General features: G+C 42.6%; 1 protein-coding gene across 2 annotated transcripts in view; it reads right to left on the reverse strand.

The window, feature by feature from the left end:
* Window positions 1-17,777, reverse strand: part of dock1 (dedicator of cytokinesis 1) — a 203,865-nt gene that overhangs the window by 157,961 nt on the left and 28,127 nt on the right. The window contains exons 8-16 of one of the 2 annotated variants that reach the window (XM_084342187.1): window positions 16,658-16,815; window positions 15,649-15,730; window positions 14,991-15,126; window positions 13,516-13,588; window positions 10,658-10,797; window positions 8,444-8,569; window positions 7,958-8,082; window positions 4,053-4,151; window positions 2,781-2,853 (exon numbers count right to left, since the gene is read on the reverse strand). In XM_084342187.1, coding sequence (XP_084198313.1) covers window positions 2,781-2,853; window positions 4,053-4,151; window positions 7,958-8,082; window positions 8,444-8,569; window positions 10,658-10,797; window positions 13,516-13,588; window positions 14,991-15,126; window positions 15,649-15,730; window positions 16,658-16,815 — 1,012 coding nt within the window. The remainder of the gene's footprint in view (window positions 1-2,780; window positions 2,854-4,052; window positions 4,152-7,957; window positions 8,083-8,443; window positions 8,570-10,657; window positions 10,798-13,515; window positions 13,589-14,990; window positions 15,127-15,648; window positions 15,731-16,657; window positions 16,816-17,777) is intronic. The other variant, XM_084342188.1, reaches the window with a different exon arrangement.

Consider the following 17,777-nt stretch of genomic DNA (forward strand, 5'->3'; position numbering starts at 1 on the left):
ATCCAAATGACCGCTGATTTTTTACATCCGTCAGTCACCAGTCACGGCTGATCGTGCTGAAAACCGGCCGATTGCTTTTGTCTACATCTGCATACTAACAGACTGAGTCTCATTTACCCAGTACATGTTAGAATGAAAAGCGCAAATAAAACAGACAATCCCAAATGTTATTCTCGGTACTAAAGGCTCCGAGTCAGCTCCAGAGCTGTGACCTACTGTTACCTTCTGAAGTCTATATTAACAGTAAGCATACAACGTGTGAATTAATGGTGCAAGCTAAAGAGCACCTTGGAGGTGCAACGACAGATGAGATTTCCCTTTTCATAAATCATATTTGCCAATTAAAGAGAAATATCCCCTTTTCTGACAACAAGGTTTGGACTAAGACATCTTGTGTGTCCACTTCCTGTTAGCATATGAATAAATATTTGCATTTGATCCCAGCCCTGCAGCTGTTTGTATATTCCCCCTTGGTCGGAAAGAAGTCTCTCGTTGCTTGTGTGTATGTGCACACACGTGTGTGAGACTCCACTTGGTGGTGTTGAGGGGAAACGCCGTGTAAACAAGCAAAAGAGTTATGACTTTGTCTTGTAACCAAGCGTTTGGATGGGGCCACATATATCATCATTGTGGATCAACAAGCTCAAATTTACGTGCGGGGAGACATGATTCATGGAAGTATCTTGCGCATTCTATCTGCATAAATCCCCTCATTGGTTTGCTGCCTGCAGCCTCGCCGGTGAATAATTGCTGGGCTGGCTTGAGAGGAACCAGTGGAGGGAAAACACTGTACGCATGCCACCCAGGTGAGAAAAATGATTCGTGACTTTCTAAGGAGAGCAGCAGACTCAAAACTCTGCATTTAGGGGAAAAAAGGTCACTTTCAGGACAGAGCTACTTTTTTAAACCAATCAAAGTCAAGTTTGTGTCGAAGTTCTGCACTCTTCCACCTCTAAGGTGGCCTGTCACTCCAGATTTATGTTGAGTGTACTGTGCCAGATCTTAAAGCCTACCCTCTACCCCACTCACCAGGTAGTGGCATAATGACGGATGAAACCGAAGTGAAAAGATGGCGGGATCTCTTACAGCCACGGCGGCGCCTGTGATAGCAGCCATCAGTCTGATGAGGCTTGACAATGTTGGAGTGGTAGTCTGATGCACTGTGTTAGCGCTGGCCTGATTCTGAACCAGGGGGGTTCGAGACACTGAGCACATGAGCTCTAGCAGTGGCCTTGATGAGCAGCTCTGTCACTCTGCGTTTTGGCTAAAAGTTCAGCACTAGCTAGGAGCAGTGGAGGAAGCAAGGAGGACACAGGCGGATGACTGCAGAGGCAGACAACTAAAGGGACATTTGACAGACCATCTCCCCTTTGCTTTTCGTCAGAAAACTCTTAGAGAGGTTAAATGCTTCACTTTTGTCCCAGAAAAAAGCTTTTCCAGTGCGATTCATATCGCAGAGTAGCAGACTGATAGAAACGGGTAAAACTGTCACACGTTTGCACATGTAAACGTAACTGTAAATGATTCTGTTACAGTCATTAACGCCTTGAGATGAAAGTTTAAATCTGACACACTATGATAAGGGGGGATACATTTTCACTCTTGTCTACCTTTACTGATGATCAAATGGAGAAACTACATCCAGCAGAATGTTAAACGCGACAGCTCCTAGAGTGTTTGCAGGCAGCCGGATATCAAAGCGTATTCATCCTTAACTGCACAGGCTGAAACGACAGAATGTGGCTAGATGCTGAAGAGACACGCCTGCACAGATGCAGACAATCATAAACTTTGATAAAAATGTATTCGTGTGTACAGGGATATCAACGTCCAGGTGTCACTGACAGGAAAGTATGCGGCACACACCACACACAAACCCATGCAAACAAGCCACTCCACTTCTTCAACACTTATTTCTATTGTCAATTGTCAGCGACAAGTTAAAGTTTGGCAGCATCAGCATGCCCCTGCAGTCCCACAGTCACTTGAGGTGAGCCAGTTTCTAAAGCAACCGTTACAGCAAGATAACAGCGAGTCACAGAGTTTCAAAGGCATGCCTCGTAACAGCATTGCACAGAAGAAGCAAGGTGCCGAGCATGACAAGAAGGCTCTCCAAGTGGATTATAAGCCAGCGCTGAACTCTGAGACCTGGCCATTTCCTCTTTCCTCATGCAGGTGAGAGGCAAACAGAGCTGAAGGATTTTGAAACTGGATGACGACAGCCGCAGATCACTCCACTTCCCCGTGCTGTTATCCCCATAATTCTGCTTTCCCTTCTGTGCCATATGAGTTGATTGTTCAATACATATCCACCAGTGTCATGGCTACCATCACCCCTCCAAAATCATTTTCCCTGCCCCACTCCGGCTGCTGGAGGGATGGCCTCACCATGTGGCAGGCAGATGGGATGGCAGTGCACCAGGTTTCCCTGCCCTCGACACCCCCAAAATTAAAAAGGATGTTAAAAAACAGAAGGACATACAACACTGGCTGCATTCAGCGAGACACTGGTCCCAATAAACAAACGAGTCCCCTCAGGCATTTTTCACATCCCAGCTGTAGACCCTGACAAGCCACTCCATGACACAGCTTTGTGCAGGGGCAGACTAATGCCTCTGATTAATGTGACAAAGGGTGAGCTTCAAAGTATTTATCACCGCGCAACACATCTGCTTGGATTGGATATCTTCCATTATTTTTTGCCGTGGATAGATTAGCGGTCAATTGTGCAGCTGGTCATCAGCAAAACGGATTATTCACACGCTGACGTTTGTACTCACAGTCCTGCGATGAGCGGTGGCGAAAGGTGAACCGCAAGTGGCTCCGGTTCACGTCTTCGATAGGAATAGCGACCTGGGGGACAGAAAGGGACAGTGTGAGCGATGTACGCCCATGAACACACACTCAAAATACAATTTTAGGGACAGATGGGGAGCAGAACGAATGCATTTTTAGCAAGAGGGTGAGGCGAGTTGTTTTCAGGTGGTTGCAATCTGGAACCACACCGGCAGACGCTACTGAATCCTACAGACTGGTCCTTAATCAGGCCCTTTAAAATCCTTTTAAGTTTCTTATAAATAAAACTATGTAAGTGTTAATAATGGGATCATAAACATGTTTATTGTTAGATTATAAAGACATTTATAAGCAGAAGAATAAACTTGGCGGTTCATTGACTGGTTAAGAACCTTAATGAAAGTCTTGTGACTTTGTTGATTATAATAGAATTACAAACACTTTTATCGAGTTTAACTTTTGTATTATGTTACTGTAAACCTTATCTAAGTTCTTTGTTGTTTTTTAAAGATTAATACATTCTGCATTTATGAGCATTTAACCATGCATTTATCCCCAGATAATTATGCTTTATGAAGCTCTAAAGTAAAACCAATGCCTTAATAGGGTAAATAAATCCTTTATTAAATTTATTATTAAACTAACAGTTAATTAGGCAGTAGGAGACGTGAGAGAGAGGGGTATGAAATGCGACGAAGGTCACCAGCTGGGGCCGAACAAACGATAAGGGCTTTTACAAGAATAAGAATAAGGAAAAGAAAGAAAAAAGACGAAGACTCTGCATTTAACCCATCCGAAGGGGGCAGTGGGCAGCGTACAGCACCTGGGGACAAACTCTAATCAACCTTATATGTATGTTTTAATGGTGGGGGAAACTAGAGTACTCGAAGAAATCCCATACAAGCAAAGGGAGACTATGCAAACTCCACACAGAAAGGCCCTGAAACGAGCTTAAACATGCAAAACCACTGGTGTGGTCCTTTTAAGTGTCATAGATCAATAACTTAATCAAAAATGTAATCTACTGTATGGTTTCATATTCATCACTCGTTCTGTCTTTAAAGCTTCATGGGTGAATATTCACCACACACCACAGTCTTCAATCTACAAAATTACTGATGATGGAAACCTGCGTTGTGATGAATAATGGATTTAAGAATTATATCAAAGGGTGGAAATGCAGATAAGGCGGAAAATAATGACTCGGCAGAACAAAAAAGAAATATGAGGAGGTGGGAGGAAGGAGAGAAACACACCTTTATTGTTTCAAACCAGCGCGGCTGCTTCACTTGGTAGTAGATGACAGACTTGTACTCATTGATGCCTTCATCTCCAGCTCCAGGGAAGATCACATTCTGGATATGGAGGAATAAAACACACACGTGAAATTATCGACCAACACGACTGGTTATCTGATTACACCGGCACAGTTGCAGGTTTATTCCAAAGTGGCTGAGTTATAAGCACCGTGTCAAAACATTTGCACACTAGCAGCATGTGGAAAATTGACTATTTCATGAAATGGAGTCCCTGGAGCAGAACGCCTAAATCTCGAAGAATGGCCTTTAAAAGTGTGGATGCACTTTATGCATGAGCACCTGCCTGTTGGCTGCCAATCTCACGACAGCACTGTGGAAATAAGAAATAAATTAGAAATTAATTATTTAAGAAGGAGGGGCAGTAGCTCCAATGCAGTAACCAAGTAGAGGGAAGCCAGGTGCAGGGGAGCAGGCCAGCTGGTGCTGATGGATCCAGCCATGTAAATTTGTCTTCCTAGTGGGTCCCCTGAGGTACTACAACAGGTCAGGGTGCGTCTGTAAAATACTACGCGACCCCTGTGGGATTTGGCTCAAGGGATGGAGTGACAGCGGATGGCACGCATGCCTTGTTTTGAATCAATCTGCGCTCAGCCAGCCTGCTCCTTTCCTCCCACTGCTCCAGCTGACTCCCTGGCCTGCTAGTGTGCCGCTGCTAAAATACTCCAACACTAATGGATTCTGACAACCAGCAATTATGAGGAATAACAGGCCCAGTCTCCCCCAGCCACACCGAGCAGATCTGGGGGGCAGGTGCTAGCTCTAGCAACTCTGCCCATTTACTAAAAGATTCGTGACAGCTTCAGATTTTTGGAGATACCAAGAGAGGGGAGAGCGGCCGAGGTCTAGCCCCAGGTTTTGTTGGGGTGTGCTAATATGTCAAGGTGATAAGAAGTCACTGTCCAGACTCTCACTACACAGCATCGCAAATCCTCTCTGAGACAGAGGAAGAATGCCAAAAATCCGGAGGCAGTAAAGGACTCAGAGAGTAAGGACAGAGAGGGGATAAGATGGCTTAAACAGAGACAGAAATGTCCAGAGAGAAAGCCACAAAAAGTTACATTTGTAAACCTATTTTTTGCCTCAATATAACTACTTGGAATTTGTTTTTTCTCAAGTGCCGAGTTAAAGAAGGCTATTTCATTCTGTTACATAAATATCTTGATGAAAACAAAATGTACTTTTCTTTTGAGGCTGTAGTTGTCGTGACTGTAATCTTGGGCAAAGAAATCTTAAAGAGATAGTTTCTTTTATCAAAGATCATATTTAAACTCCTTCAGTCATGTAAAGTGACAGGCGGTGACCTTGTCTTTCATCCCAGAAGCACAATTTCCTTTTAGTCAATTAAAATCCAGGAAGGAAGAGGGAGAACACCAATTAGCAATCATCCCTTGGGAACTGAAAAGATGAGATTGAACATTTCTGTGAAAAGTTGCAAAACAGCATGTTGGCGGGAGCTGCAGCGCCGCACTGACAACATTGCCATGACACCCATAGATGCGATCAATGTCACTAGATCACTGTTGACAGCTGTCACTGACTCCCATGATTACAGCCCAGAGGCTCTGACGGTGCAGCAGCCTATTCAAAGACAACATGTCTTCTGTAACAACACCGTGTAGCTGCTTGTAGATGCTAAAATGGACATGTAGAGATGGCAACTCTGAGCCTACAATATGAGAGAACATCTCGAACAAAATTGAAGATGGTGCACTTGGTTTTCACCCGTGTTTGTGAGATATCTAACAAGATGTGTAAATGATGCATTACAAATTATGCTGCAATCGCAACATCCAAAAATAATCACAATGATCATCACTGCTTTCAGCTACTCCAGAACTGCATTTACAGTATAATCACCACCGAGTCTTACACTTCCTCATCCTGCTGGGCCAAATCACGATGAAGCCTCTCAATCTAAGACTAATGTGTATAATTGAGGCAGCGCTTGCATCCGATTCAGTGTTCGCAGGAGGTCTTTCTTAGACCTGGGGTCTGTCATCTCAAATCACTCTCACTCCAAGTACATAAGTACACCGAGTGGAGACATTATAGCATTAATGCCTTGCAAAAACATATTAGGTGTACATTAAACTGGTAATAGAAATGTTTTTTGCTTTAACATATGATTATTTAATGACTATAGAATAATGAAACCATCAGGGTTTGGATTGGTTCTCTGTAAACTTTGCTTTCACCATATAATTTTGTCTGCCAGCAGGCACGAAATCTCTCAGAAAATTGAAAGCTGACTGGTGATCCAGTCATGCTGGCAGCCTGACACTGTTTCTATCTGCTTTCTCATTTCCATTATAGACGAAATGAATGAATAAACTCGTGTTTCGTCCTGTGTTGTTGGTAGTTGGGCGATGCGGTTGTCTATGCAGCAGTGGTGCCGACAATAATACTACCACGTAAGGGAGGGAAGAGTTGTCTGTTTCCGCTTTGTTTCACTACAATCTGTGTCCCCAAATAACACAAGAGTTACATCAAAAGTCTCAAAAATAACTCCACATTAACACTGAAAGGTCATCGACACATGAGCAACCAACTCCCACGGAAACACACCTCCTGCTCCAGTTCTTCCCACATACTCCTCATGTCCAACTGCTCTAAACCTCTCATATCCCCTGTTAACTGATGGCCTCTGCAGAACAAGAGGTAAAGTCAAGTAGGGGTGACAATAATTAAACGTCAGTGAAAAGGGTCACCGGCGAGAGACTCTAGATGAAACAAAAGCTTTATTAGCACAGTAGACACTGATGGGTTGTCAGATGATTAGGAAAACGTAGAATGCACTCGGAAGTCAATTAAACACTCTACAATTTGAGGAGTGACAATGTGGATTTGTTTGTGTCTTCATGGTTGTATTTACTAGATAAACTGAAATGCAAATTAATGATGTTAAGCTGCAAATGTGGATGTCAGACTTTGCTATGAATTTCTTACAAAAAGGTACGAGTGAAATTAATATAGTTAATTGCTGACCAGCACCAAAATATAATAACCAGTTTCTGTGCCAAAGGCTGCATTATTCAGCTAAATAACATTTGCAACATTGTGACACAGCTTGCAATAAACTAATAGACAGGGCAGAAAATCCTCCTCTTAACTTCATTAGCAAAGGTAATTATACCATTAGGCAAGCGCTGACAGTGGTGGAATGTAACAAAGTACATCTATACAAGTACTGTATTTAAGTCCACTTCTGAGGTACTTTTATCTGTATTTATAAACCTTAACCGCTATAGCTACTTTGATTTAACGTACAAGACAAATGGTCAACTAAGAACAATAAAGTTGTAAACTGCCCCACAACAGAACTAAAAGTAAAGCCCCTGAAATCCCCCCAAATCTTTATCTTGGTGCACGTAACTTAAAGGTCCCATATTGTATAAAGTCAAATTTCCTTTAAGTCTTGAGTGATTATTAAGCAGGTCAGACTGCTCATTTCACATCTGTCATCACTTTTTAACACTTTAAACTATGCTGTTCATATTCCTGCCCACCTGCTTGGGTCTGCAACCGACTCTGGTAGTGATTAAGGTTGATACTTGCAGTGGTGAGCCAGATTTTAGGCTACTCAATCAACCACAGAGCACAAATACCGCATGCTGTCATTTTATGACGGGTGGCAAAGGCGGTCTGGCCTGTGTATCACACTGCTTTATAGTCCTGGTCAGTTAAGCAGCGTGCTGAGCTGTGTGAGATTAAAGAAAGCCAGCTAAATCACAGACTGTCTGAGAGACCAATCGGCTATAGCACTTGTGCCCTGAATGCTGAGACTGAGCTGAACCCAGACAAAAAAAAAAAAAAAGTAGTAAGTTAACATTCTTCCATCGTACCTCCAGTTTCTTGCCGTCCTCGTCATAGACAGACATGGTGACCTCGACGTTTTTGGGTGTAGTCTTGCTCCCCTTGTCGAAATCCCCCTGAACCAGAGTCACGTAGATGTCGTTTCGCACATCACCTTTAAGAAACAGAAAGAAGATGTGAGAAAAATCCTCACTTTTACAGTCCTAGAGCCCAATGTTCATGGATTTATTCATTCATTTTCAATATATATGAATATTACTGCATAACCCATTACACTTTAGGTGGCATAAGTGGATATTTGGCACCATTTACTTTATGGGTGACTTCAGTCCATTACATAACTAATGCCTTAATCAAACCTTAACGATGTATGATATGTTCCTTTCTCCCTCACTTACATTTTCTAAAATAGTAGATCTTAACTCTAAATCACTTCCTGAATGAACGACCAATCAAATTCAAAAAGGAGACTTGCAGAGAGCCGAGGTTGAACTTTTTATTTTAAAACACTCAACCTGGCATGATGATCTCAGGGAAGCCCATCTTGCGAGCCACGGCGGTTGATCGGTCCACCAGGTGAGGGAAGTCCTTCCTGATCTGATGTATGTCTCCGGGGAGCAGCTTCAGAGTCACCCACAGGCCTGGTGACGCATTCAAGGGCAAAGAGGGGAGGGACAAGGATAACGTCAGGAGGAGACAACAGGAGGGCTAACTGCCCGAGGAAAATACTAAAAAGAGATGTCTTCAAGTGTTTTCGTCTCCCGGTGACATCTAAAAGCTGCAGGGCAAGACACAAAATAGAATCTACCCACAGGGATGTGATTAGGAAAACATAATGACAGCGGGAACAAGTGTGTGTGTTTTCCTTTCTTTGCTAGATAAAAGTGTAGTCGTCGTGTGTGCATAATTGGATTGAAATAAAACTACAAAATCTCTATCTGGTGTCACAAAAGAGACAAAAAAGCATGTTTGACATCTATCATACTGCGTGCATATGATCACATTTAATTTCCTTTGTGCAGACTTGTCATTCTTATCAGACTAAACGTCACGTTGTGACTGTAATTGGTAAAAAGACAAAAAAAACCTTGGCTAAAATTAAAAAGTGTTACTTCTGAGGATGAACACTGGCAGCAAAACAAATGAACAAATGTTTCTCCAAAACAAACAGACGCTTGGTTCCAAAATTGGAAAATTTAAAAGAAGAAAATTACATCTTTTCTGACCCCTACAACATTCATGATACTGTCCCCAATGCCCCCGATTATTCTTAAGGAACTCTTCGTTTTTATGAGAATAAGTGACTTTTATGGTAGAATATTCAAATCATTCTGTAATTCCCAGATTTAAATAATTGGTCTCAACCTAAAAGTGTGAAGCTTAAAGGGAAACTGTGGCTTTCAATAACTCTGAAACAAAGGGCCTTCAGGGGACTTTGGTGGGTCATTTTTTACTAACAATTTAACGCCAGTGGCTGCATTTCTTTCCTCTTGGATTGGATGGAAAGCTTCTTTTCTGCAGACACTGCATGGTGTGCCAGCTCTGTAACCACATTTAATATTCTCTCAGGAAAAAAACAAAGCAGCGTGGATACATACTTCTGAACAAGACTGAAAGCAAGGCACCCAATTAAAGCAGTCGTCCTGTAGTGAGCCCCTTCAGAGGCCACCGAAATGAGCCCCGAAGCTTTACTCACTTTCACTTTACGGGCCCCATATTGTTATGAGTGACACATCTCTCACTAGCCAAGCTGGAGGCCTTTTGATATGCGAGCGTGACCGAGGCAGCTGCTCTCAGTGCTCCGCTGTTCCTCCCACTGTGGGTCGGCGCAAACCTGACATTTATCCAAGTACGTCTTCATAGGGCATGACAATACCATGGAGGGCTGTCATGTTGGCCCCCTCCCAGCACAAATCCCTTAGATGGGCTAATGTTGTTCTTCTACCCACAGATGTCAAATCACTGATAAGATCCGAGTCTTTGCAGAGGACTCACCAGCTTAATTAACAGCTGGATTACTTGGATCCTGTAGTCATGGTGATGAGGGCAACTATTTATAGTATGAGCAGTGATTTATAGCGCGAGCACTTGACAAAGAATTATGTTCTTGTTAGCAAGATGAACAGTTTCAACACCCTGCCAGTGTGTTCGGGGTAATGGTACTTTGTAGGAGCAGATCTAAAATGTAGTATGAAAGAAAATTACAGCAGTTCAGTGAGATGCAGTTAACCAATTAGTTAACCGCTAACAGCAGCTACAGTTAGCAGCAGTGAGTGGTTACTATGGTGCCATGCCTTCCCCTATTTGTTTGGAGTATGACTTTGAGAGGTGGCCACTTCTTACAAACTGCACCTTTAAAAAATAAAAAAAAGCTAACTGAAATATATAAGAAATATACAGGAAACGTTTTTAATTTTAGTCTTTGTCAATATTGGTCAAATCTGTCAACACATCAAGCATTAAAAGACATTTGTGCATATGCTGTTTGATACGGGGATGATACATTACTTACATTACTTACTTGCTGACTGACTATTTTTCAGTTGTAGCACTTCTCTGTACTTTTTCTGCACTATAGGTTTCAATGTAGTAAACATCAGTGTATGTTTTTTCTCTGCCTTTTATGTGTAATGTTTGCATAATGGGTGGAAGACTTGTAGTGGTGCAATAAAGTGAATCTCGAGTTCCCTCCTTGGCCCTGGTTCTTGTGTCTGAACCTTGCACTGTACCTTGGCCCTTGTGATTGACCTCTTTGGCGGTGATAACTTTGTTGATGACTGTCTGGAGGAAGTCGTTCTCCCCCGCCACCCTGGGTGAAAAACGGGAGATGTTCAGCTGCTTGTGGCGAATGGCGTCATCCAACGCTAGCCTGCAGTATGCACACAACGGGCAAACACCACAGAGAAGAAGGGATGGCGGAAGAAAGAGGAGGAGAGGGAGGAGGAGCGGGGCAGGAGAGCCACAAAGTGATGGTTGTGAGGAGGGGAGTGGGATGAGAGAGAGAGAGAGAGACACACACACCGAAGAGTGATGCGAATACCGTGACAGACACAAAGCCGCTTGTTAGCAGTTAACAGTGAGGCAGGATGGGTAATGAAAGAAACACACAGAGAAATCATCGTTTAGGAAATGGTGCCCAGTCAGCATTTATAGCGCCAATGCAGCAGTGGGAAGCTTGACCTGCCTGGTCAAATGTTTTCAATGCCGGTAGCCTAATACCCATGGCTGTATGCTCCAGAATAGACCCAATCCGAAAACACACATTCCCACTCTGCTCCAGTGAGAAAACAGACTAAAAAAATAACATGTTTTGTACTCCATAGGGCTTCAGGTGTAGACAGACTGATTGAGACATACAAGGCATAAAGAACATGGCAGATGTGTTCTGGGAAGCCCCACATGTGTGGCAGCTGTGAGAGTAATGTGTGCAGTACAGAGGACTCTAAACAAGCAGAAGAAGAAGAGCATGAAGGAGAAGACAGTGGGGATGTCAGGATGGAGCAGGCAGTAAAGGATCTCTGTCACTCAGACTGTCGTCAGTGCCTCCAACCTTGGATCCAAAATCGATCCAAGCCGGGAAGTAGAATAGGGGACAGCAGAAGTTCAATCACGGGACAAAACATTGTAAGACAACAGGAAGAAAGGGCCATCCACACTAAGAACAATAACTTTAATGATCCAGCTGCGTCGGCTGCTTAAGAAAATGGATATTGATGACCTATTAGTCCTGTCACTGCACAGAGAAACAAAATGAGTATGGCTTTACTAAGTCATTTTAAGATAAATCTTATTCATGCTTTCGTCTGAATAAACAATTATCTTGGTAAAGTTGACATCAGTCATGAAAAACGAACTTCAAAGACATCAGCACCCAGGTAAATTATGTGTTTATATGTTTATCATAATAAGCATTTAATAGGTTGTGTGCGTGACATTCTGTATATTCAGATGAAGTTTGATTGGCTACCAGTGTTTATATCCTTCTTCAAATCGCTCTAAAAGTGATCCCAACAATATTGTCTACCACTGTTGTTGTTATGGTTGGGATGTGGACATCCAATTGAGTTACAACCATTTTTTAAACAATCTATTTGCAGTTACTGTTGTAGTTATCCTTCTTGGTGTGGATGGTCCTCATGCAGGTTTTACCTCAAATTTGCAATAATATAAAACTGATTCCAAAACAGTTGGGACGCTGTGTAAAACGAACATCAAAAAATACAATAAATTGCAAAAAATCTGTGTTTACCGACAACGGTTTTGCAACAGCGCTCCTGAGCCCATGTTGTAATATCCTTTATACATCATGGGCTTCACAAAGTGGTGAATCTCTGCCTAGCCCTGCTTGTGAACCACTGAGCCTTCATAGAAAGCCCCTTTCACACCTAATCATGACACTATTGCCTGTTCCCAATGAACCTGTGTTATATGGAATGTTTTTGGAGGATTTCACAACTTTCTCAGTCTTTTGCTGCTCCTGTCCCAACTTGTTTGAAATGTGTTGCGGGCATCAAACTAAGAATAAGCTGATATTCATAAAAATCACTGAAGCTGACGAGGTCTTTGTGCTGTTCAGTTGAGTATATGTCAAAAAAGGATTAGCAAATTACCACCTTCTGTTTATGTTATGTCTTACACAGCTTTCCAACTTCTTTTGGAATCGGGGTCCTAAAGGTTTTTGGATCTGGTTTCGACAGAGTTGGACACAGTGGGATTTTCTGTCAATCAACTAATCGCTCATCTCAGCACAACATTAAATGTAGCTACAGAGGAATTATCTAAATGCAAGTTGTTTTGACAACATGCCAGAGATGAGGTCAACTTGGTCTCGGACTTCTAATGAAGGAGTGTCTGGGGAAAAACAAGAACAACAAACACTACCCACAAGATTTCCATCTCTTTAGTCCATTTCTGAAAGCCATTTCCATCTCTGTTTGGATGCCAGGAGTCCATCCAAATTACATCACAAACCTCCCCTAAATGGCTCCTTCGCTTCCTGCCTCTGCTGGCCTTGAGCACACATTCAATAATGATTTTTGAGACCTACACTTCAAAAACTTCATCATTTAAAATTCAGTGGCAAATATCCACACTTGGACATAAATAACCTCTTGTTAGATCCTGTTCATCTTCTTCTCACAGGAAGGCTCTAATTTCCATGATTTATGCTCACAGATAAAACCGTTAAGTGAGGTGATCTGCCAGCTAAACTGCCAGAATCTGAGGCATTTCCAATTATGCAGGAAATCACGTTAAGGAAAAGGTTACTCTGGCTCTGTACGCAGTCCTACGAGAATGGCAGCAGTTAATGAGATTGCCTTAATTGAGTCACCAGGGAATAGGGGAGGAGAGCTACTGTCTAAAAACCCCCGCTAATCAGGTGTCAGGGATTGAAGGCTTAAAAAAAAAAAAATACACCACTGCGTCTTCGACATACTGTACATATTTAAAATAATGGAAATAAGTGTAGGAGCAGAACTACATCAACGTCGCAATTTTATGCAACGTGATCCCCAACCTTAAAGGAACCCTATGCTGCCGTATGTATGGACGTGATTTGTTTTGTGCTGCTGAACAATCCACTTACGGCTGAAATGGGATAAAGTGCTGCTTGTCCTCGTCGTCCATTTTGCCCGTTATGATGTCAGTGACATCCATTACTGTGGGAAAAACAAGAAGAGTGGGTTGAAACATCTCTCAAGGCATGCAGAACATAGCATGGCTGTGACATACAGATAACTGCACGGTAAAGCCAAAAACAGAGCTGATGTTGGCTCCTCGTCAGTGAGCACTAATTAAAAAGGCAGATGCGGGGAAGTCAGTCGTGGTTTCCGTCACCTGCATAGTGGTCACAAAAAGCAAAGGAAAGGAAGAGACAAATTTCTCATCTGACTTTAGACAAACAAGCTTTAAGAGTGAAGGAAAATCAGCTTCAAGACTAACCTAACACACACTAAATGTTCCTTTCCCTGACCTCTAGCAGTTTAACTTCTCACTTTACTGCACTGATTTGCAGGTGCACACCAGGATCCTGTGACGTCAGCGCTGGGTTTGGATCAGTAAAGGAGCAGTCATACATGCGCGAATGAAGGAAAATTAACTAGTTTGTTTGAGGGGGTCAACCACACACACTTTTTTGCTATTGGTACTACAACTGTACTAAACATCAGTTGTAGAACTGAAGTGTACAGAGCTGGGCTTTGACATTCCTTTGGCAATCCTACATATCTGCACTGAAAAGGTATATATATAAATATATATATAAATATAAAGTAATCTCACACTGGCAGCCCATGAGAACAGTGCTGCAGTGAGCAGACTGACAGTGTAATTTTAGTTTAAAATGGGGTGATGTCACACTGCTAGAGTAGTGAATCCAACATTTCCAAACAAAAGATGCATTAAGCCAGCACTGTTTTTTTTTGTTTGCTTTTTTGCTCTGCTTGCATATTTGCAGGTTGCCCAAAAAAACACAGGAAAAACATTCTTGAATCAGCTCCAACTGAAGCAGATTAGAAACAGTGAGTGTTGCTGGTGTGACACCCTGTGTGACTGTGTCTCCAAAAGAGCAAATCTCAAATATCCGCCTCTGCATCATGCTGTGCCCCGCAGCAATGATGACGTCTAAACATAAGCCGTCGCAAATAAGGTTGTCATTTACCTTTCCTTCAAGTGGCGCCGGGGAAAGAGACACTAAAATACAGACATAATTGTCTCTGTTGGAAAACTGTGGGCAAAATGCCAATCTAATTAGTTTATGAAACACCTGGCAGGTTGCCAACATGAGATCAATCAGACCCCAATTCCTCTTTTACTTTAGCTGGATATCTATGAATTTTAGCCAAATATATCTACTCATCCAGACAAGGACTTTGGCACAATACTCGCTTTGTATTACTGAAAGGCAAAACAAAGGACCTGTTCTCAAGGCCTACGTACGTTGGGATGTTAAAGCGGAGTTAGGGCTACGAAGTCTTGAGAAAATCAGCGCTTTTAAAACAACTCGTTCCTCTGAGCTCTTGGAACAACAGGTTATCAAGAAGTCTCTGTAGTCTGCTTTACCTGCCACTCCAAAGGGTCTCCTCAGTCCTGACGTCAGCTTCTTGGTGTTGTTGTCTCGTAGCTCCATGCGCCCGACTCTTACAATCTGACACACGAAGCTGATCTTCTCTCTTTTCAGATCTTCACTGCCCAAGTCCTGAGGAGGGAAAAACAGAAAACATATGAAAAAACTACAGATGACGTCACATTAGTGCCCGAAACAATGACCGATAGGTAGACAAATACAAAAATCGTATGATCAGATTGCACTATTTAGGATAGGTTTTTAGGCTACAGCAGTTCTGAGGTGCACACTAACAACTGATTGATTAATGGCACTTTCTTGGGTGAAGATGACTTTGTGTTTTCACCACAAATTGCTATGGCGACATTCATGATTGTGTCCACAGATTCATTTCCTGTGGGAAATACCTTTGGAAACGAGCAAAGTGCTCCCCAGTGGGCGCGCTGACCCTTCCCTCCCTTGGGCTTCCATTAGATAGAGGTGACTGCCTTGGTAAATACATACAGCGAGCCAGGCTCTTTCTGAGAGAGCTTAACAAATACAGGCTCCGCAAACAGGCTCCCACATGCTTCATAACATGGCTGAATAAACAGTGGACTACCACAGCCCAGCGAACACACACACACACACAAACACGGGGACAAACACACTCACCGTGAAGACGGCCCGCAGATTATGAAGCTGGTCTATGTCTTTCACCAGACCTGAGCTTGACCATTTCACCAGGTAGTTTTCGCTGTCAGAGGGACACACAGAAAAAAACATCACTCATGTTTAGTCTCAGCAATTTCTAGTATTCACAATGAAGCATCTTTGATAAGGCTAATTAAGGCACTTGAGTTGCATTAACTATAGTCTCCTTCAAAGCTGCGGAAGCTTGAATGTTAATCCTGACACCGATCCGCTTGGGAAACAAAATGCATGACTGATGTTGGATGCTAGAGAAACATTCCACAGCTGAGCCGCTCTACTTGTGATAATTTGCTGTCAAAATCCTAAAACAATGGCAAATCCCTGGGAAGCAGGCTGCGCTTGTTCTGGTCACGTTCTTGCTTGGCATGTGCGTGTCTGTTTGTGTGTGTTTGCTTACAAGTGTCTGTCAGTGTTTGTACTTGCTGATAGTCAACAGTTCTGGATAATATAACTAAGTCTCAGACATGAGAGCATTCTAAACCCATTAGGTGGCACATAAAAGGCATTCCTTTCGATCTTGTGTATGTGAAAGGGACCTTTTAACTCATCATCACTCGATTTAGAAATACCAACAGTATTTGGCCGTGCATTATGATTGCTATGAGGCATCTCTGCTGTATAAATTCAAAAGAACTTCGGCACAAGAATGTAATCTCTTAAACATAACTGTGCTTGTAAAGGAAGGAAGGAAGGAAGGAAGGAGGGACAAAAGGAAGAAAAAAAGGACAAAAAGAGGGAAAAAGAAGGAAAGACAGGACGAAAAAGACAGGACAAAAGACAGGAAGTATGAAAGAATGAAAGAAAGAATAGAACGAAAGAAAGAAAGTAAGTAAGAAATCAAAACAAAAGATAGAAACTAAGAACAAAAGAGACATAAGGAAAGAACAGAAGGATGAAATAAAGGACTTAAGAAAGGAAGTAAGGAGGAAAGAAATGACGAAAGAAAGAAAACATGCAGCCATGGGTTTACCTGATGAACTTGGACTCCACGGGGTCGTAGAGAGACATGAGCACCTCTGCGTCCTCGCCGATCTTACACACCACATTCTTTAGAGTCACAAAGAGGGCAAACGCCGGTGTGGAGGCAAACTTTGCTTGCCTGCTCAGATCAATATTCTGCTTCTGAGACTGTCAGGAGGGAAACAGAGGCATTGCAATTCAATATTGGACTTTTCTCCCATAGCTTTGTGTCACATGCAGGTCGACCTCAGGCCGGCGCAGTTTGAGAAATGAGCCCAGGAGAAGATTGATGTGTGAAGAAAGAAATACTGTCCGTAGGTGTGGTTTGCACTTGCACACCAGATTATTGAAGCCACTGACTCAGAGTCTTTTTAAAAATGTAACAAGAAAGCAAATTTTAACAATGTGTTAAATCCATCAGAGTCATTATAATATATTCCACACGGGAATAAAAAAAGCCTGTATATTCTCTTGATTTCCAGAACTGCATCTGCAGTAAAAGGTGGACTGATCCCCGCGATACCCTGGACGCCCTTCAAAAATATGCCGGGGCCACATCATTAATATTTATCACGTTGAACTGGACACTTTCTTATTGCCCATGCATATGCAATGAAGACCTCTGAAAGAAAAGGTCACATAAGATGAGACCACATAACTGCAGGGCACTTAGCGTCTAGCACTCCTACATACTGCCAACTGACATTCAGGTGAGGGATGCCACTGACACGCCAAGTAAAACAGACAGGGAATCTGGCCGAGTTCCTGACTTTGTGGAGAGGCAGTCAAGCGTCTTTGTGTACCAGGAGTGGCCCCATTTCCCCCCACTTCTATACTTTATTTGAGCAAATGCCAAAACTCCTTCTACATGAAACTGCAGGGGCTCCCTCCATTTTCTGGCATTTTTCTCAGCTTGAAAGGCATTTTGTACATTCGTTTGATATTCTCTTACCACTTGTCACTGGACAGGAGTCAGTGGCTTCAACTTATCTTCCTTTTTGTAGTTTTAAAAGTAGCAGGATTACGGTCACATGTTAACAGCCAAATCTACATGCAAGTGCCTTTATAATGCTGCTGTATGTGATATATTTTTATTAAAATAAGTGTCACACAGCTCTTTGCCTCTCCTC

This window comes from Pagrus pagrus, assembly GCF_965226575.1.
Source record: "Pagrus pagrus genome assembly, chromosome: 21".
NCBI lineage: Eukaryota > Metazoa > Chordata > Actinopteri > Spariformes > Sparidae > Pagrus > Pagrus pagrus.